The sequence below is a fragment of the Oncorhynchus tshawytscha genome, unplaced genomic scaffold (genome assembly GCF_018296145.1).
Source record: "Oncorhynchus tshawytscha isolate Ot180627B unplaced genomic scaffold, Otsh_v2.0 Un_contig_3171_pilon_pilon, whole genome shotgun sequence".
Taxonomy (NCBI): Eukaryota; Metazoa; Chordata; class Actinopteri; order Salmoniformes; family Salmonidae; genus Oncorhynchus; species Oncorhynchus tshawytscha.
The window spans coordinates 74,339-96,206 of record NW_024609603.1 but is presented as its reverse complement, the minus strand read 5'-3'; the positions used below and the strand labels follow the sequence as shown (position 1 = coordinate 96,206).

At 45.1% G+C, this 21,868-nt stretch overlaps 1 protein-coding gene across 1 annotated transcript in view; it reads right to left on the bottom strand.

Moving 5' to 3' along the window:
* Positions 1–8,315, bottom strand: part of LOC112261433 (ankyrin-3) — a 139,846-nt gene extending 131,531 nt beyond the window's left edge. Inside the window, exon 1 of the mRNA XM_042316198.1 lies at positions 8,051–8,315. Within this exon, the coding sequence (XP_042172132.1) occupies positions 8,051–8,086 (36 nt within the window). The 5' untranslated portion in view covers positions 8,087–8,315. The remainder of the gene's footprint in view (positions 1–8,050) is intronic.
* Positions 8,316–21,868: the final 13,553 nt, after the last annotated feature.

The window sequence follows — 21,868 nt, the reverse complement described above, 5'->3', positions numbered from 1 at the left end:
AAAAAAAAAAAGACATTTTGGTCTTTTGAGCTTCTAGTCATGAAATCTATGCAGCCTACTCAATCACTTTTTATAGCTACTGTTTACAGGCCTCCTGGGCCATATACAGCGTTCCTCACTGAGTTCCCTGAATTCCTATCGGACATTGTAGTCATAGCAGATAATATTCTAATCTTTGATGACTTTAATATTCACATGGAAAAGTCCACAGACCCACTCCAAAAGGCTTTCGGCGCCATCATCGACTCAGTGGGTTTTGTCCAACATGTCTCTGGACCCACTCACTGTCACAGTCACACGCTGGACCTAGTTTTGTCCCATGGAATAAATGTTGTGGATCTTAATGTTTTTCCTCATAATCCTGGACTATCGGACCACTATTTTATTACGTTTGCAATTGCAACAAATAATCTGCTCAGACCCCAACCAAGGAACATCAAAAGTCGTGCTATAAATTCACAGACAACACAAAGATTCCTTGATGTCCTCCCAGATTCCCTCTGTCTACCCAAGGACGCCAGAGGACAAAAATCAGTTAACCACCTAACTGAGGAACTCAATTTAACCTTGCGCAATACCCTAGATGCAGTTGCACCCCTAAAAACTAAAAACATTTCTCATAAGAAACTAGCTCCCTGGTACACAGAAAATACCCGAGCTCTGAAGCAAGCTTCCAGAAAATTGGAACGGAAATGGCGCCACACCAAACTGGAAGTCTTCCGACTAGCTTGGAAAGACAGTACCGTGCAGTACCGTAGAGCCCTTACTGCTGCTCGATCATCCTATTTTTCTAACTTAATTGAGGAAAATAAGAACAATCCGAAATTCCTTTTTGATACTGTCGCAAAGCTAACTAAAAAGCAGCATTCCCCAAGAGAGGATGACTTTCACTTTAGCAGTGATAAATTCATGAACTTCTTTGAGGAAAAGATTATGATTATTAGAAAGCAAATTACGGACTCCTCTTTAAATCTGCGTATTCCTTCAAAGCTCAGTTGTCCTGAGTCTGCACAATTCTCCCAGGACCTAGGATCAAGAGAGACGCTCAAGTGTTTTAGTACTATATCTCTTGACACAATGATGAAAATAATCATGGCCTCTAAACCTTCAAGCTGCATACTGGCCCCTATTCCAACTAAACTACTGAAAGAGCTGCTTCCTGTGCTTGGCCCTCCTATGTTGAACATAATAAACGGCTCTCTATCCACCGGATGTGTACCAAACTCACTAAAAGTGGCAGTAATAAAGCCTCTCTTGAAAAAGCCAAACCTTGACCCAGAAAATATAAAAAACTATCGGCCTATATCGAATCTTCCATTCCTCTCAAAAAATTTAGAAAAGGCTGTTGCGCAGCAACTTACTGCCTTCCTGAAGACAGACAATGTATACGAAATGCTTCAGTCTGGTTTTAGACCCCATCATAGCACTGAGACGGCACTTGTGAAGGTGGTAAATGACATTTTAATGGCATCGGACCGAGGCTCTGCATCTGTCCTCGTGCTCCTAGACCTTAGTGCTGCTTTTGATACCATCGATCACCACATTCTTTTGGAGAGATTGGAAACCCAAATTGGTCTACACGGACAAGTTCTGGCCTGGTTTAGATCTTATCTGTCAGAAAGATATCAGTTTGTCTCTGTGAATGGTTTGTCCTCTGACAAATCAACTGTAAATTTCGGTGTTCCTCAAGGTTCTGTTTTGGGACCACTATTGTTTTCACTATATATTTTACCTCTTGGGGATGTTATTCGAAAACATAATGTTAACTTTCACTGCTATGCGGATGACACACAGCTGTACATTTCAATGAAACATGGTGAAGCCCCAAAATTGCCCTTGCTAGAAGCATGTGTTTCAGACATAAGGAAGTGGATGGCTGCAAACTTTCTACTTTTAAACTCGGACAAAACAGAGATGCTTGTTCTAGGTCCCAAGAAACAAAGAGATCTTCTGTTGAATCTGACAATTAATCTTAATGGTTGTACAGCCGTCTCAAATAAAACTGTGAAGGACCTCGGCGTTACTCTGGACCCTGATCTCTCTTTTGAAGAACATATCAAGACCATTTCAAGGACAGCTTTTTTCCATCTACGTAACATTGCAAAAATCAGAAACTTTCTGTCCAAAAATGATGCAGAAAAATTAATCCATGCTTTTGTTGCTTCTAGGTTAGACTACTGCAATGCTCTACTTTCCGGATACCCGGATAAAGCACTAAATAAACTTCAGTTGGTGCTAAATCTGGCTGCTAGAATCCTGACTAGAACCAAAAATTTTATCATATTACTCCAGTGCTAGCCTCTCTACACTGGCTTCCTGTCAAAGCAAGGGCTGATTTCAAGGTTTTACTGCTAACCTACAAAGCATTACATGGGCTTGCTCCTACCTATCTCTCTGATTTGGTCCTGCCGTACATACCTACACGTACGCTACGGTCACAAGACGCAGGCCTCCTAATTGTCCCTAGAATTTCTAAGCAAACAGCTGGAGGCAGGGCTTTCTCCTATAGAGCTCCATTTTTATGGAACGGTCTGCCTACCCATGTCAGAGACGCAAACTCGGTCTCAACCTTTAAGTCCTTACTGAAGACTTATCTCTTCAGTGGGTCATATGATTGAGTGTAGTCTGGCCCAGGAGTGGAAAGGTGAACGGAAAGGCTCTGGAGCAACGAACCGCCCTTGCTGTCTCTGCCTGGCCGGTTCCCCTCTTCCCACTGGGATTCTCTGCCTCTAACCCTATTACAGGGGCTGAGTCACTGGCTTACTGGGGCTCTCTCATGCCGTCCCTGGAAGGGGTGCGTCACCTGAGTGGGTTGAGTCACTGATGTGGTCATCCTGTCTGGGTTGGCGCCCCCCCTTGGGTTGTGCCATGGCGGAGATCTTTGTGGGCTATACTCAGCCTTGTCTCAGGATGGTAAGTTGGTGGTTGAAGATATCCCTCTAGTGGTGTGGGGGCTGTGCTTTGGCAAAGTGGGTGGGGTTATATCCTTCCTGTTTGGCCCTGTCTGGGGGTGTCCTCGGATGGGGCCACAGTGTCTCCTGACCCCTCCTGTCTCAGCCTCCAGTATTTATGCTGCAGTAGTTAATGTGTCGGGGGGCTAGGGTCAGTTTGTTATATCTGGAGTACCTCTTCTGTCCTATTCGGTGTCCTGTGTGAATCTAAGTGTGCGTTCTCTAATTCTCTCTCTCTCGGAGGAGGACCTGAGCCCTAGGACCATGCCCCAGGACTACCTGACAAGATGACTCCTTGCTGTCCCCAGTCCACCTGACCGTGCTGCTGCTCCAGTTTCAACTGTTCTGCCTTATTATTATACGACCATGCTGGTCATTTATGAACATTTGAACATCTTGGCCATGTCCTGTTATAATCTCCACCCGGCACAGCCAGAAGAGGACTGGCCACCCCACATAGCCTGGTTCCTCTCTAGGTTTCTTCCTAGGTTTTGGCCTTTCTAGGGAGTTTATCCTAGCCACCGTGCTTCTACACCTGCATTGCTTGCTGTTTGGGGTTTTAGGCTGGGTTTCTGTACAGCACTTTGAGATATCAGCTGATGTATGAAGGGCTATATAAATAAATTTGATTTGATTTTGATTTGATAAAGCACAGCAGTGTGACACAGACAATGACACAGAGTTACACATGGAATAAACAAAACATAGTCAATAACAAAAAGTCTATATGCAGTGAGTGCAAATGAGGTAAGATAAGGTCGTTAAGGCAATAAATAGGCCATGGTGGCGAAGTAATTACAATATGGCAATTCAACACTGGAATGGTAGATATGCAGGAGATGAATGTGCAGGTAGAGATACTGAGGTGCAAAGGAGCAAAATAAATAAATAAATACAGTATGGGGATGAGGTAGCTGGATAGATGGGCTGTTAACAGATGGACAGGTCCAGTGATCTGTGAGCTGCTCTGACAGCTGGTGCTTAATGCTAGTGAGGGAGATGTGAGTCTCCAGCTCCAGAGATTTTTGCAATTCGTTTCAGTCATGGCAGCAAAGAACTGGAAGGAAAGACGACCAAAGGAGGAATTGGCTTTGGGGTGACCAGTGAGATATACATACCTGCTGGAGTGCGTGCTACGAGTGGGTGCTGCTATGGTGACCAGTGAGCTGAGATAAGGCGGGGCTTTACCTAGCAGAGACTTGTTGATAACCTGTAGTGGGTTTGGCGACGAGTATGGCCGTTCTGTGGCTGAGGATACTGTTCAACAGTGTGTCTACTCTGCCTGTATCCTACAGTAGATAGATTCAATATAATGGCTGTTCTGTGGCTGAGCTGAATAGAGCCCCATCACTAAGGTCAACAGCAGGCAGGCAGCAAGTCATGCAGGCAAACAAGTCATGCAGGCAAACAAGTCAATGGCAGGCAACAAGTCATATAGCAAGTCATCAACAGTAGTGTTCTATATAGGGAATAGGGCTCTGGTCAACAGTAGTGTTCTATAGGGAATAGGGCTCTGGTCAACAGTAGTGTTCTATATAGGGAATAGGGCTCTGATCAACAGTAGTGTTCTATAGGGAATAGGGCTCTGGTCAACAGTAGTGTTCTATATAGGGAATAGGGCTCTGGTCAACAGTAGTGTTCTATATAGGGAATAGGGCTCTGGTCAACAGTAGTGTTCTATATAGGGAATAGGGCTCTGGTCAACAGTAGTGTTCTATATAGGGAATAGGGCTCTGGTCAACAGTAGTGTTCTATATAGGGAATAGGGCTGTAGTATAGAGTAGTGCACTATATAGGGAATAGGGCTGTAGTATAAAGTAGTGCACTATATAGGGAATAGGGCTGTAGTATAAAGTAGTGCATTATATAGGGAATAGGGCTGTAGTATAGTGCACTGTATCGGGAACAGGGTGCGACTCTAGGTCAGCAGGACTGATAGAGGGAATAGGGCTGTAGTATAGTGTGGAGGGAACAGGGTGCCAGGGTGTGACTCTAGGTCAGCAGGACTGATAGAGGGAATAGGGCTGTAGTATAGTGTGGAGGGAACAGGGTGCCAGGGTGTGACTCTAGGTCAGCAGGACTGATAGAGGGATCTTTCATTCCTCTTCCATTGTCTCCAGAGCTGTATCAGCCTCAGCCCGTCACCAGCAGCACGTGGGGTTCTGGCATCAGAGCAGGGAATCACTGCATTATCTGTTTATCTCCCGAACAGAACTGGCTCAGGATGAGGACAAGTCACAACGCTATCACTAGGGTCACTACAATGCTACGACACATGACTGGCCTACCAGCCTTCTCCCTAACGCGCCACTGATGTCATTCTCTAGTTAGTGCGTTGTCATGGTTTCTAAAGCACTAAGAGAAACCAGAGAAGGAGACTGTTTGTCTCCAGAACGGAACGGCCTTAGAATGAGGACGTTAGCACACTAGGTCACTAACATGGAGCACCTACCAGCCTTCTCCCCACTGACATCATGCTCTAACTCACGTACCACACTAGGTCACTAACATGGTAGACCTACCAGCCTTCTCCCCACTGACATCATACTCTAACTCACGTACCACACTAGGTCACTAACATGGTAGACCTACCAGCCTTCTCCCCACTGACATCATGCTCTACACTAGGTCACTAACATGGTAGACCTACCAGCCTTCTCCCCAACGCGCCACTGACGTCATACTCTAACTCACGTACCACACTAGGTCACTAACATGGTAGACCTACCAGCCTTCTCCCCACTGACGTCATACTCTAACTCACGTACCACACTAGGTCACTAACATGGTAGACCTACCAGCCTTCTCCCCAACGCGCCACTGACGTCATACTCTAACTCACGTACCACACTAGGTCACTAACATGGTAGACCTACCAGCCTTCTCCCTCTAACTCACGTACCACACTAGGTCACTAACATGACGTCATGACTCATAACTCACGTACCACACTAGGTCACTAACATGGTAGACCTACCAGCCTTCTCCCCAACACGCCACTGACGTCATACTCTAACTCACGTACCACACTAGGTCACTAACATGGTAGACCTACCAGCCTTCTCCCCAACGCGCCACTGACGTCATACTCTAACTCACGTACCACACTAGGTCACTAACATGGTAGACCTACCAGCCTTCTCCCCACTGACATCATGCTCTAACTCACGTGTGCCAAACTCATTCCACGGTGGGCCCGAGTGTCTGCAGGTTTTCATTCCTCCCTTGTACTTGATTGATGACTTAAGGTCACTAATGAGTAAAGAACTCCCCTCACTTGGTTGACTAAGAGCACCCCCCCCACCTCGCTCTAACTCCACTGTTTCTAAAGCACTAGCAGAATGACAGACAGTGATATTAAACACAGGACTTTAGTAGTGCATTAGTAAACAACACCACTCAAGACGCCATGAAGATGCAGTCAGTGGGCATCTGCAAGTCTCCACAGGCCAAACCACAAGTCCCTTTAAAGACTGTCTGTATTCCAAATGGTACCCTATTCCCTACATAGTGCACTACTTTAGGCCAGGCCACTATGTAGGGAATAGGGTGCTGCACCACTTTAGACCAGGGCACTATGTAGGGAATAGGGTGCTGCACCACTTTAGACCAGGCCACTATATAGGGTTCTGCACTACTTTAGACCAGGCCACTATGTAGGGAATAGGGTGCTGCACCACTTTAGACCAGGCCACTATATAGGGAATAGGGTGCTGCACTACTTTAGACCAGGGCACTATGTAGGGAATAGGGTGCTGCACCACTTTAGACCAGGCCACTATATAGGGAATAGGGTGCTGCACTACTATAGGCCAGGCCACTATATAGGGCCAATAGGGTGCTGCACTTTAGACCAGGCCACTATATAGGGAATAGGGTGCTGCACTACTTTAGACCAGGCCACTATATAGGGAATAGGGTGCTGCACTACTTTAGACCAGGCCACTATATAGGGAATAGGGTGCTGTTTGAGATACAACCATAGTCATTCCCAGGATACTGTTAATCAGCGACACCATTACCTCAGAACCTGTTTCTCCAGAATCTTGAGTCCACTAGGATCTAAGGATGCATCCCAATGGCACCCTATTCCCTATATAGGGCACTTATTTGACTAGAGCCCATAGGGTACTATGTAGCAAATAGGGTGCCATTTGGGACTCTGCCCTAGAGCAAGGCTTTTAGTTTGTTTGTTCTTTCCCAAAACCACTCCTTGACTTATAGACAATAGGGATTACTGGGGTTGAGGTTGCTTTATAGCCACAGAATAGATCAGCCATTAACTCTGAATGTGTTTTGTTCAGGCTGATGTTGGTAGGCTGTTATGAGTGATCAGTTACGCGCTTTACATAGAACAACTAACAACTATTCTACAATAAAACAATCCTACACTTTATGTATCACTACCAAGGTTTTCATATCAAATTCATTATGTGGATCCAAAGTCATGTCATCGCATTATAACCCTTTATAACAGTATAACAGTAAGCAAGATGTGCAACTAACTGACTGGCATAAAGTCGCATAATAATACGACGACTAGAAAAGTCTGCAGAAAATGTTTGTATACGAATTGAATGAACAATATATGAGCTTCAATGTAGGTTAACAGGCAAAAGTTGACATTTCAATTGACTGTTTCCGATTTGCAGTCTATATGTGTTTACTAAATCTCTCTAAATCATGCTTTACCAACAGAGTAAGTGAAAGCAAAACTTTCACTCCATGTTGTTGCGACACGATACTGTTTGCCCAGTTGCACAATAACACAACACAAAGTCTGTGTAATTTCAGAAAGCATGATTATGCTGAATGATCAGGTGTATGAGTATAAATGTTAAATGAAGCAGTGTTTGGTATAACTGTTAAATGAAGCAGTGTTTAGTATAACTGTTAAATGAAGCAGTGTTTAGTATAACTGTTAAATGAAGCAGTGTTTAGTATAACTGTTAAATGAAGCAGTGTTTAGTATAACTGTTAAATGAAGCAGTGTTTAGTATAACTGTTAAATGAAGCAGTGTTTAGTATAACTGTTAAATGAAGCAGTGTTTCGCCAGCGGTGTATTGGTACCTGTGTGCAGGGAAGGAAGGATCCTCACCTGTGAGTCTCGGCGGTCACCTGTGGAGGAAGCCATGTTGAAGACTTCTCAACTCCGGACAGCTGCTCAGATTCTCAGTCGTGCAAAATCCATAAACGTATAGAAAATAAGAATTATCACGAAGCTATTATATTATAATATTATTTTAAAAAACGAAATCAAGTCCTTCGTCTTCAACAAGTTTTCATTCTCGAAGGTCCTGATATTTCCCGGGCAAAACGTGTATGTGGCGCGAGATAGCTGTAGTGTCATTCTATGGAGCGTGCAGGTAGAGTCGCCTGACTACCCGGACTGGCTTAGTTATTACCCAGTGGTTATTACCCAGTGGTTATTACCCAGTGGCTATTACCCAGTGGTTATTACCCAGTGGTTATTACCCAGTGGTTATTACCCAGTGGTTATTACCCAGTGGTTATTACCCAGTGGTTATTACCCAGTGGTTATTACCCGGACTGGCTTAGTTATTACTCGGTGGTTATTACCCGGACTGGCTTAGTTATTACTCGGTGGTTATTGCCCAGAGATTATTACCCAGTGGTTATTACCCAGAGATTATTACCCAGAGATTATTACCAGGAGATTATTACCCAGTGGTTATTACCCAGAGATTATTACCCAGTGGTCAATGCCCCGACTGGCTCACTGGTAGGTGTATAGTTATTACCCAGTGGTTATTACCCAGTGGTCATTGCCCTGACTGGCTCACTGGTAGGTGTATAGTTATTACCCAGTGGTTATTACCCAGTGGTCATTACCCTGACTGGCTCACTGGTAGGTGTATAGTTATTACCCAGTGGTCATTGCCCTGACTGGCTCACTGGGAGGTGTATAGTTATTACCCAGTGGTTATTACCCAGTGGTCATTGCCCCGACTGGCTCACTGGTAGGTGTATAGTTATTACCCAGTGGTTATTACCCAGTGGTCATTGCACCGACTGGCTCACTGGTAGGTGTATAGTTATTACCCAGTGGTTATTACCCAGTGGTCATTGCACCGACTGGCTCACTGGTAGGTGTATAGTTATTACCCAGTGGTCATTACCCTGACTGGCTCACTGGTAGGTGTATAGTTATTACCCAGTGGTTATTACCCAGTGGTCATTGCACCGACTGGCTCACTGGTAGGTGTACCCAGTTATTACCCAGTGGTGTATATTACCCAGTGGTTATTACCCTGACTGGCTCACTGGTAGGTGTATAGTTATTACCCAGTGGTCATTACCCAGTGGTTATTACCCTGACTGGCTCACTGGTAGGTGTATAGTTATTACCCAGTGGTCATTACCCAGTGGTTATTACCCTGACTGGCTCACTGGTAGGTGTATAGTTATTACCCAGTGGTCATTACCCAGTGGTCATTGCCCTGACTGGTTCACTGGTAGGTGTATAGTTATTACCCAGTGGTTATTACCCAGTGGTCATTACCCTGACTGGCTCACTGGTAGGTGTATAGTTATTACCCAGTGGTTATTACCCAGTGGTCATTACCCTGACTGGCTCACTGGTAGGTGTATAGTTATTACCCAGTGGTCATTGCCCCGACTGGCTCACTGGTAGGTGTATAGTTATTACCCAGTGGTTATTACCCAGTGGTCATTACCCTGACTGGCTCACTGGTAGGTGTATAGTTATTACCCAGTGGTTATTACCCAGTGGTCATTACCCTGACTGGCTCACTGGTAGGTATATTACCCAGTGGTTATTACCCAGTTATTACCCAGTGGTTATTACCCAGTGGTCATTACCCTGACTGGCTCACTGGTAGGTGTATAGTTATTACCCAGTGGTCATTGCCCTGACTGGCTCACTGGTAGGTGTATAGTTATTACCCAGTGGTCATTGCCCCGACTGGCTCACTGGTAGGTGTATAGTTATTACCCAGTGGTCATTGCCCCGACTGCTCTGTTTCATCACAGAAGTGCTACTGGGAGGATTCAATTAGGAGCTTGTGTATTATTAGGACAGTGTAATGCAGTTCTGTCACTATGAACTAGATGTTAAACCATAGTTTTCTGAGATCGCTTATTTATTATTATTTCTCCTTTATTTAACCAGGTAGGCCAGTTGAGAACAAGTTATCATTTACAACTGCGACCTGACTGGCTGAGACAGAAACTGAGTTACACATGGAATAAACACACAGTCAATAATACAGTAGAATAATCTATATACAGTGGTCAAATGTAGGATAAGAGAGGTAAGGCAATAAATGGCCATAGAGGTGAAAATATTTACAATTGAGCATTAATACTGGAGAGATAGATGTGCAGATGATGTCAAGGTAGAGATGTATAGATACATAAACAGAAACATTTTAACCCAGGCAGCCATTATAATATAATATTCCCTTCACAGTAATCAAATATATATTTTTGGCATTAAGTAGCCTAAAACAAAATAATCCTAACAGAGATAGTGAATTAGCTAAACATGGGGTTCTGGACATATTCAGCAAACAGGCCGGCCTCTCTGTCAAACAGCCTGATCATTTCATTTTTTATTATAAATAATTAGATCGTTATTTCTCATGGAAAAATATGATACAACTTGTACATAAACAAATGGTTGTGACATAAGGGGTTCCTAACACCCTCCTAAACTACATTACAGTGTTGTCATTTGGTTTCTGGACCTCTAGAGGGAGCCAGAGTACAGCATCTGGGCCAGTCAATTCCAACTCATACCACTGTTGACCACTCTCTAAATCTGTTACATCAGCACAGAGAGCACACTCATACTATAGCTTCCCTAGCTCTATATTTCTGAACACTGGGGAGGGAACTATACTGTTGCAATATTTGATAAGGTTTGATATTCAATATGCTACATGTTACAAGGAAACTATAGCTTCAGTTTATCAATATGCTGCTGTTACTTCTGCATATCTTTAGTCTCAGTTACAGTGCACCTCGGTTCAGCTAGCAGCACTGACTGCTACTGTGAATTATACTGGATGTGTGAGAAAGTTCTGATGGAGTTGAAGTAGTCTATTACAACAATATCATAACCCCATTGATGAGCAGGGGGCCCCAGAGAGGACTACAGATCTATTACAACAATATCATAACCCCATTGATGAGCAGGGGGCCCCAGAGAGGTGATAGATCTATTACAACAGTATAATAACCCCATTGAAGAGCAGGGGGCCCCCAGAGAGGACTACAGATCTATTACAACAGTAGAATAACCCCATTGATGAGCAGGGGGCCCCCAGAGAGGACTACAGATCTATTACAACAGTATAATAACCCCATTGATGAACAGGGGGGGCCCAGAGAGGACTACAGATCTATTACAACAGTAGAATAACCCCATTTATAAGCAGGGGCCCCAGAGAACAGATCTATTACAGCAGTAGAATAACCCCAGGTAGACCCCAGACCAAGGATCATCAAAATTGCCTAAACAAGACAAAACAAAGATTCCTTGATGACAGAAACATTACAGGAAAAAACACAGTTAACCATAACTGAGAATAATCTAACCTATACAGATGTGTTGCACCCCTAAAAAAAAAAAAAAAAAAATTTGTCAGAAGATTAGCTAAATAAATAGAAAATACCAGAGGTGAAAATTCTTGGAGCATTGGCGCAACACAGACTGGAAACTCACTGATACCTCCTGAAGACAAACAATGTAACAAATGCTTCAGTCTGGTTTTAGACCCCATGATAGCACTAACTGTACTTGTGAAGGTGGTAAATTACCTTTTAATGGCATCAGACATCAGGCTATGCATCTGTCCTTGTGCTCCTAGACCTTAGTACTGCCCTTGATAGTGTTGTTCATTTGGAGAGATTTTTCTGGACAAGTTCTGGCCTGGTTTAGATCTTATCATCGGAAAGATATCAACTTTGTCTCAGTAAATGGTTTGTCCTCTGACAAATAAACTGTAAACACCCTCCTCAAACTACCGTTTTCCACATTGTTTTCATTATATATTTTACCTCTTGGGGATGATACATTGTAAAAACAATGTTAACTTTCACTGCATATGCTGATGACCAGCTCTAAATTTCAATGAAACATGGTGAAGCCAAAATTGCCCTTGCTAGATAGCCTGTGTTTCAGCATCTTTTTATATTTTACCTTTATTTAACACAGGCAAGTCAGTTAAGAACAAATTCTTATTTTCTGGCCTAGGAACAGTGGGTTAATATTTGATAAGGTTTGATATTCAATATGCTACATGTTACAAGGAAACTATAGCTCTAACCACTAGGCTACCCTGCCGCCCACATAAGGAAGTGGATGGCTGCAAACGTTCTACTTTTAAACTCAGACAAAACAGAGATGCTTGTTCTAGGTACTAAGAAACAAAGAGATCTTCTGTTGAATCTGACAATGAATCTTAATGGTTGTACAGTCGTCTCAAATAAAACTGTGAAGGACCTCGGCGTTACTTTATCGTCCAAGATGGCGTAGCAGTAAGTCGTCCTGTCGCGTCGTGTCCCTTGTATATATCGTTTCTTTTTCGTTTTTTACATATTTTTCTTCGCATATCTCTTTAAAAACATTTTGCTAAACCTAAGCTTCCAAATACTCTCCTGCAACCCGCCTCACCCAATGTAGCTATTTTTCCTAAAGTATTTATATTTACTTCGGAACCGGAACCCCTCAACTGAAGCTAGCCAGCTAACCACCAGCTATGCTAGCGGTCTTCAGCTAACCGGTCATGAGCTAAGCTAACCTTTAGCTCAGAAAGCTCTCGCCAGTTCGAACAACGCGACTCTAACCAGAGCATAACGGACCTATTTATTTTTCATCCCCGGATTCATCCCCGGATTCCCACCGCAAACGGAACATTTTTCAGCTGGATCTTCACAACTAGCTATCTAGCTAAACCGCAACCCCGGATGATTACTCCTGGCTAGCGTTTCCACCCACTTAGCGTGAAGCTAGCCCGGCCAGCGCACCTGTGCTACCACCGTAGCATACTCCTGGGCTACAATACCCGGGCCCACGACCGGTCTATCGATGTCACCGCATGAAGAGGAATAAACAGACTCACCCCATCGCGACGTCCCCCAAAGGCTAACTCTCTAGCCCTCGCTATCTCCCTGCTTGCTAAATTCATCCTGCTAACTGCTAGCTTGTCTAGCCCTGGTCCGCTAACTGCTACCTTGTTTAGCCCGGGCCTACGAACTGTTAGCTTGTTAGCACAGGCCTGCTAACCGTCTGAATCGCCGCGTCCCAAACACTCACCGGACCCATATTTACTTTCTATCTCTTCTTGATTTTTAATCTGTTTATACCTTTCCGGAAACCTGCCTCACCCAATGTGATACGGAATCGCTATTATTTTTAATTTTTAGAACACACTCAAGAACCTCCAGAAGCTAACCAGCTACAAGCTATTTAGTCATTGTTAACTTTTTTTCAACCTGGATAACACTCGCCAGTCCAGCTTCCCTGCCCCATCCACCGCTGCCCCCTGGACACTGATCTCTTGGCTACATAGCTGATGCACTCTGGACTGTCCATTAATCACGGTACTCCATTCTGCTTGTTTATGTTTTATCTGTCGGCCCCGTTGCCTAGTCAACGCCATTTTACCTGCTGTTGTTGTGCTAGCTGATTAGCTGTTGTCTCACCTACTGTTTTAGCTAGCTTTCCCAATTCAACACCTGTGATTACTGTATGCCTCGCTGTATGTCTCTCTCAAATGTCAATATGCCTTGTATACTGTTGCTCAGGTTAGTTATCATTGTTCTAGTTCACAATGGAGCCCCTAGTTCTACTCTTCATACCCCTGATAACTCCTTTGTCCCACCTCCCACACATGCGGTGACCTCACCCATTACAACCAGCATGTCCAGAGATACAACCTCTCTCATCATCACCCAGTGCCTGGGCTTACCTCCGCTGTACCCGCACCCCACCATACCCCTGTCTGCGCATTATGCCCTGAATATATTCTACCATGCCCAGAAACCTGCTCCTCTTATTCTCTGTCCCCAACGCTCTAGGCGACCAGTTTTGATAGCCTTTAGCCGCACCCTCATACTACTCCTTCTCTGTTCCGCGGGTGATGTGGAGGTAAACCCAGGCCCTGCATGTCCCCAGGCACCCTCATTTGTTGACTTCTGTGATCGAAAAAGCCTTGGTTTCATGCATGTCAACATCAGAAGCCTCCTCCCTAAGTTTGTTTTACTCACTGCTCTAGCACACTCTGCTAACCCCGATGTCCTTGCTGTGTCTGAATCCTGGCTCAGGAAGGCCACCAAAAATTCAGAGATTTCCATACCCAACTATAACATCTTCCGTCAAGATAGAACTGCCAAAAGGGGAGGAGTTGCAGTCTACTGCAGAGATAGCCTGCAAAGTAATGTCATACTTTCCAGGTCCATACCCAAACAGTTCGAACTACTAATTTTGAAAATTACTCTCTCCAGAAATAAGTCTCTCACTGTTGCCGCCTGCTACCGACCCCCCTCAGCTCCCAGCTGTGCCCTGGACACCATTTGTGAATTGATCGCCCCCCCATCTAGCCTCAGAGTTTGTTCTGTTAGGTGACCTAAACTGGGATATGCTTAACACCCCGCCAGTCCTACAATCTAAGCTAGATGCCCTCAATCTCCTACAAATCATCAAGGAACCCACCAGGTACAACCCTAACTCTGTAAACAAGGGCACCCTCATAGAAGGGCACCCTCCAAATACACCTCCGCTGTCTTCAACCAGGATCTCAGCGATCACTGCCTCATTGCCTGTATCCGCTACGGAGCCGCAGTCAAACGACCACCCCTCATCACTGTCAAACGCTCCCTAAAACACTTCTGTGAGCAGGCCTTTCTAATCGACCTGGCCCGGGTATCCTGGAAGGACATTGACCTCATCCCGTCAGTTGAGGATGCCTGGTCATTCTTTAAAAGTAACTTCCTCACCATTTTAGATAAGCATGCTCCGTTCAAAAATGCAGAACTAAGAACAGATACAGTCCTTGGTTCACCCCAGACCTGACTGCCCTCGACCAGCACAAAAACATCCTGTGGCGGACTGCAATAGCATCGAATAGTCCCCGTGATATGCAACTGTTCAGGGAAGTCCGGAACCAATACACGCAGTCAGTCAGGAAAGCTAAGGCCAGTTTCTTCAGGCAGAAGTTTGCATCCTGTAGCTCCAACTCCAAAAGTTCTGGGACACTGTGAAGTCCATGGAAAACAAGAGCACCTCCTCCCAGCTGCCCACTGCACTGAGGCTAGGTAACACGGTCACCACCGATAAATCCATGATTATCGAAAACTTCAATAAGCATTTCTCAACGGCTGGCCATGCCTTCCGCCTGGCTACTCCAACCTCGGCCAACAGCTCCGCCCCCGGCAGCTCCTCGCCCAAGCCTCTCCAGGTTCTCCTTTACCCAAATCCAGATAGCAGATGTTCTGAAAGAGCTGCAAAACCTGGACCTGTACAAATCAGCTGGGCTTGACAATCTGGACCCCTATTTCTGAAACTATCCGCCGCCATTGTCGCAACCCCTATTACCAGCCTGTTCAACCTCTCTTTCATATCGTCTGAGATCCCCAAGGATTGAAAGCTGCCGCAGTCATCCCCCTCTTCAAAGGGGAGACACCCTGGACCCAAACTGTTACAGACCTATATCCATCCTGCCCTGCCTATCTAAGGTCTTCGAAAGCCAAGTCAACAAACAGGTCACTGACCATCTCGAATCCCACCGTACCTTCTCCGCTGTGCAATCTGGTTTCCGAGCTGGTCACGGGTGCACCTCAGCCACACTCAAGGTACTAAACGATATCATAACCGCCATCGATAAAAGACAGTACTGTGCAGCCGTCTTCATTGACCTTGCCAAGGCTTTCGACTCTGTCAATCACCATATTCTTATCGGCAGACTCAGTAGCCTCGGTTTTTCGGATGACTGCCTTGCCTGGTTCACCAATTACTTTGCAGACAGAGTTCAGTGTGTCAAATCGGAGGGCATGCTGTCCGGTCCTCTGGCAGTCTCTATGGGGGTGCCACAGGGTTCAATTCTCGGGCCGACTCTTTTCTCTGTATATATCAATGATGTTGCTCTTGCTGCGGGCGATTCCCTGATCCACCTCTACGCAGACGACACCATTCTATATACTTTCGGCCCGTCATTGGACACTGTGCTATCTAACCTCCAAACAAGCTTCAATGCCATACAACACTCCTTCCGTGGCCTCCAACTGCTCTTAAACGCTAGTAAAACCAAATGCATGCTTTTCAACCGATCGCTGCCTGCACCCGCATGCCCGACTAGCATCACCACCCTGGATGGTTCCGACCTTGAATATGTGGACATCTATAAGTACCTAGGTGTCTGGCTAGACTGCAAACTCTCCTTCCAGACTCATATCAAACATCTCCAATCGAAAATCAAATCAAGAGTCGGCTTTCTATTCCGCAACAAAGCCTCCTTCACTCACGCCGCCAAGCTTACCCTAGTAAAACTGACTATCCTACTGATCCTCGACTCCGGCGATGTCATCTACAAAATGGCTTCCAACACTCTACTCAGCAAACTGGATGCAGTCTATCACAGTGCCATCCGTTTTGTCACTAAAGCACCTTATACCACCCACCACTGCGACTTGTATGCTCTAGTCGGCTGGCCCTCGTTACATATTTGTCGCCAGACCCACTGGCTCCAGGTCATCTACAAGTCCATGCTAGGTAAAGCTCCGCCTTATCTCAGTTCACTGGTCACGATGGCAACACCCATCCGTAGCACGTGCTCCAGCAGGTGTATCTCACTGATCATCCCTAAAGCCAACACCTCATTTGGCCGCCTTTCGTTCCAGTACTCTGCTGCCTGTGACTGGAACAAATTGCAAAAATCGCTGAAGTTGGAGACTTTTATCTCCCTCACCAACTTCAAACATCAGCTATCTGAGCAGCTAACCGATCGCTGCAGCTGTACATAGTCTATTGGTAAATAGCCCACCCATTTTCACCTACCTCATCCCCATACTGTTTTTATTTATTTACTTTTCTGCTCTTTTGCACACCAATATCTCTACCTGTACATGACCATCTGATCATTTATCACTCCAGTGTTAATCTGCAAAATTGTTACTATTCGTCTACCTCCTCATGCCTTTTGCACACATTGTATATAGACTCCCCCCTTTGTTTTCTACTGTGTTATTGACTTGTTAATTGTTTATTCCATGTGTAACTCTGTGTTGTCTGCTCACACTGCTATGCTTTATCTTGGCCAGGTCGCAGTTGCAAATGAGAACTTGTTCTCAACTAGCCTACCTGGTTAAATAAAGGTGAAATAAAAAAAAATATTTTAAAAAAATACTCTGGACCCTGATCTCTCTTTTGACGAACATATCAAGACTGTTTCAAGGACAGCTTTTTTCCATCTACGTAACATTGCAAAAATCAGAAACTTTCTGTCCAAAAATGATGCAGAAAAATTAATCCATGCTTTTGTTGCTTCTAGGTTAGACTACTGCAATGCTCTACTTTCCGGATACCCGGATAAAGCACTAAATAAACTTCAGTTAGTGCTAAATACGGCTGCTAGAATCCTGACTAGAACCAAAACATTTTATCATATTACTCCAGTGCTAGCCTCCCTACACTGGCTTCCTGTTAAGGCAAGGGCTGATTTAAAGGTTTTACTGCTAACCTACAAAGCATTACATGAGCTTGCTCCTACCTATCTCTCTGATTTGGTCCTGCCGTACATACCTACACGTACGCTATGGTCACAAGATGCAGACCTCCTAATTGTCCCTAGAATTTGTAAGCAAACAGCTGGAGGCAGGGCTTTCTCCTATAGAGCTCCATTTTTATGGAATGGTCTGCCTACCCATGTAAGAGACGCAAACTCGGTCTCAACCTTTAAGTCTTTACTGAAGACTCATCTCTTCAGTGGGTCATATGATTGAGTGTAGCCTGGCCCAGGAGTGTGAAGGTGAACGGAAATCCTCTGGAGCAACGAACCGCCCTTGCTGTCTCTGCCTGGCCGGTTCCCCTCTTTCCACTGGGATTCTCTGCCTCTAACCCTATTACAGGGGCTGAGTCACTGGCTTACTGGTGCTCTTTCATGCCGTCCCTAGGAGGGGTGCGTCACTTGAGTGGGTTGAGTCACTGATGTGATCTTCCTGTCTGGGTTGGCGCCCCCCCTTGGGTTGTGCCGTGGTGGAGATAGTTGTGGGCTATACTCGGCCTTGTCTCAGGATGGAAAGTTGGTGGTTGAAGATATCCCTCTAGTGGTGTGGGGGTTGTGCTTTGGCAAAGTGGGTGGGGTTATATCCTTCAGGTTTGGCCCTGTCCGGGGGTGTCATCGGATGGGGCCACAGTGTCTCCTGACCCCTCCTGTCTCAGCCTCCAGTATTTATGCTGCAGTAGTTTATGTGTCGGGGGGCTAGGGTCAGTTTGTTATATCCGGTGTCCTGTGTGAATTTAAGTATGCTCTCTAATTCTCTCTTTCTTTCTCTCTCGGAGGACCTGAGCCCTAGGGCCATGCCTCAGGACTACCTGGCATGATGACTCCTTGCTGACTCCATGCCCCAGTCCACCTGGCCATGCTGCTGCTCCAGTTTCAACTGTTCTGCCTGTGATTATTATTCGACAATGCTGGTCATTTATGAACATTTGAACATCTTGGCCATGTTCTGTTATAATCTCCACCTGGCAGAGCCAGAAGAGGACTGGCCACCCCTCTAGGTTTCTACCTAGGTTTTGGCCTTTCTAGGGAGTTTTTCCTAGCCACCGTGCTTCTACACCTGCATTGCTTGTTGTTTGGGGTTTTAGGCTGGGTTTCTGTACAGCACTTTGAGATATCAGCTGATGTATGAAAGGCTATATAATTAAATTTGATTTGTACCCTGTCCCACCCTAACACCACCCTGCTCCCTGTCCCACCCTAACACCACCCTGCTCCCTGTCTCACCCTAACACCACCCTGCTCCCTGTCTCACCCTAACAGCACCTTGCTCCCAGTCCCACCATAACACCACCCAGCTCCCTGTCCCACCCAAACACCACCCAGCTCCCTGTCCCACCCAAACACCACCCTGTCTCTGTCCCACCCTGTCTCTGTCCCACCCTAACACCACCCTGTCTCTGTCCCACCCTAACACCACCTTGCTCCCTGTCTCACCCCCTAACACCACCCTGTCCCTGTCCCACCCTAACACCACCCTGTACCACCCTAACACCACCCTGTACCCTGTCCCACCCTAACACCACCCTGTACCCTGTCCCACCCTAACACCACCTTGCTCCCTGTCCCACCCAAACACCACCCTGTCTCTGTCCCACCCTGTCTCTGTCCCACCCTTTGCTCTGTCTCACCCTAACACCACCCTGTACCCTGTCCCACCCTAACACCACCCTGTACCACCCTGTCCCACCCTAACACCACCCTGTACCCTGTCCCACCCTAACACCACCTTGCTCCCTGTCCAGCAGCTCAGAATGTGATTACCACTCCTCTTCCTGCGGTTTATCCCAGTAGTGTCCCGCCGTAACTCCTCTCATCCTGCCAAGCCTGGGACTTAGTGCAATCTTCAGTTGACACACAATCCAGCACCACATACACAGTCAGTGGCAGTGCACCCTGCTCTGCACCACTCCTCTTATGTAATAGGAGTTTCCTCTTCTCTCACAAACAAGACAGGATGACTGTGGGATGTGCAAAGCAGAGATCGCAAGGGCCAACGTGCTAGAATGCAGACAACATGCAGACATTCTATAATGCAGAGAACATTCTATAGTACCATCAAAGTTCTAGAATGTTAACAAGGTTCTGGAATGCAAATCTTCTAGAAGGTTAACAATGTTCTAGAATATTAACATGAATAACAGCTGTTATAATAGGTTGGGACTTAAGACAGGAAGGAAATGAAGACTCTTACAGTCCATATACTGGAACTACAACTTACTTTTATTGTAGGTTGATTATAATACACTCATGTTGACATTGGTTATAGAATCACCAGGCAATATAATGATGATCATTACTAATAATAGAATGTGACATTGTGTTCCAAAGCTGTTATGTATACAGTGTTGGTCTGGCTCCTCAGTGACAGCTTGGGTACAGGCTGCTCTGCTCCCCTCCCCTCCTGACAGAGTGAGGCTGAGTGGTTGTTGCCAAACCTTTCTCTCTCCCTCTGATGTTTACACTTTCATAACAGCAACATATCCTTCTATATAATAGTGTTGTACTGAACTCTAATCAGTTGAATAACTTGTTCTACATGACGGGTTCAGCTGATGGTGCTCCACTCAAAAGCATAAACCCATGATTACAAAAGCATTATTAATAGGTATGTGAAACAAACATTACATCCGAATTTGATTCATATAGTATTATTGACAGGTATGTGAAACAAACATTTCTGCTCTCTTGCCAACTCCTTATGGAATTGTCAACCCAAACACATTAGCAGGAACAGACTGGCACTCAGGCTCGTCTCAGTATGAGGATTGAAACAGTACATAGTCTGCATTAACCTTTAGACCAACAGTCCAGACCCTAGGATATACACTGGGCACTTCAAAGGAAAACTAGAATAAAGCAATTAAGTCAAATAATTTATTCAACAACATTCCCTTTAAATAAGAAAAAGAAGATGAAGGATGATGAGCAGCTAGATCAAAGACCTTTGACAGCAGGAACCAAGAGAACCAGCCACTTGGTTATAAAGAAGATGAAGGATGAGCAGCTAGATCAAAGACCTTTGACAGCAGGAACCAAGAGAACCAGACACTTGGTTATAAAGAAGATGAAGGATGATGAGCAGCTAGATCAAAGACCTTTGACAGCAGGAACCAAGAGAACCAGACACTTGGTTATAAAGAAGATGAAGGATGATGAGCAGCTAGATCAAAGACCTTTGACAGCAGGAACCAAGAGAACCAGCCACTTGGTTATAAAGAAGATGAAGGATGATGAGCAGCTAGATCAAAGACCTTTGACAGCAGGAACCAAGAGAACCAGACACTTGGTTATAAAGAAGATGAAGGATGATGAGCAGCTAGATCAAAGACCTTTGACAGCAGGAACCAAGAGAACCAGCCACTTGGTTATAAAGAAGATGAAGGATGATGAGCAACTAGATCAAAGACCTTTGACAGCAGGAACCAAGAGAACCAGCCACTTGGTTTCTATAGTAAATATCACCAACAAATAAATAATCACATGGTATATATATTAAAATATGATAAACTGACTAGTTATGGCTTTGGTTAACTAAAGAAAGCCTACTATACAGCTGATGAATAAAAAAACATTGATTTCAAGTATAGAGTTTCCCCTTTACCATCACCAGGTGGGTTAAAGGAACAGGTGTTTCAGAATACAGAGAAACACATCCAGCTGGGTTCAATATACCGTACCGACCTGGGGATCGATTCAATCAGGAGCTCTGTTGATCTCTGGAGCTGTATCAGTATCCCAGTGAGCACAAGACGTACTTTCAACGTTGTTGTTGTTGATATTCCAAGGCTGCATGAAGCCCCGTCTTTGAACAGGTCCTGTGTTTCATCAGGTTCAGAGTTATTTTTGCATCATTTATGATTCAGACTTAGATCCAGGGCTGGTGTCGGTGGCTGCAGCTAACATCAACAATCACAATTTACATCCATAATGTTACATGTCTAACAGAAAGCACATACCACACTACGTTGACAGGTTGAACAACGTAGCTAGAATACTTCATTTTTATAGGTGCACTGGTGCTCCTAAATTCAAATTCCAGGTTGCACAGCAAAATGTAAGTAAAATGTACCCTCTGTAGAGCCCTGCCATGTGGAGGTTATTCATGTGGACCCAAGCAGAGAGGGTTGGACCTGACAGTGTATCATCAA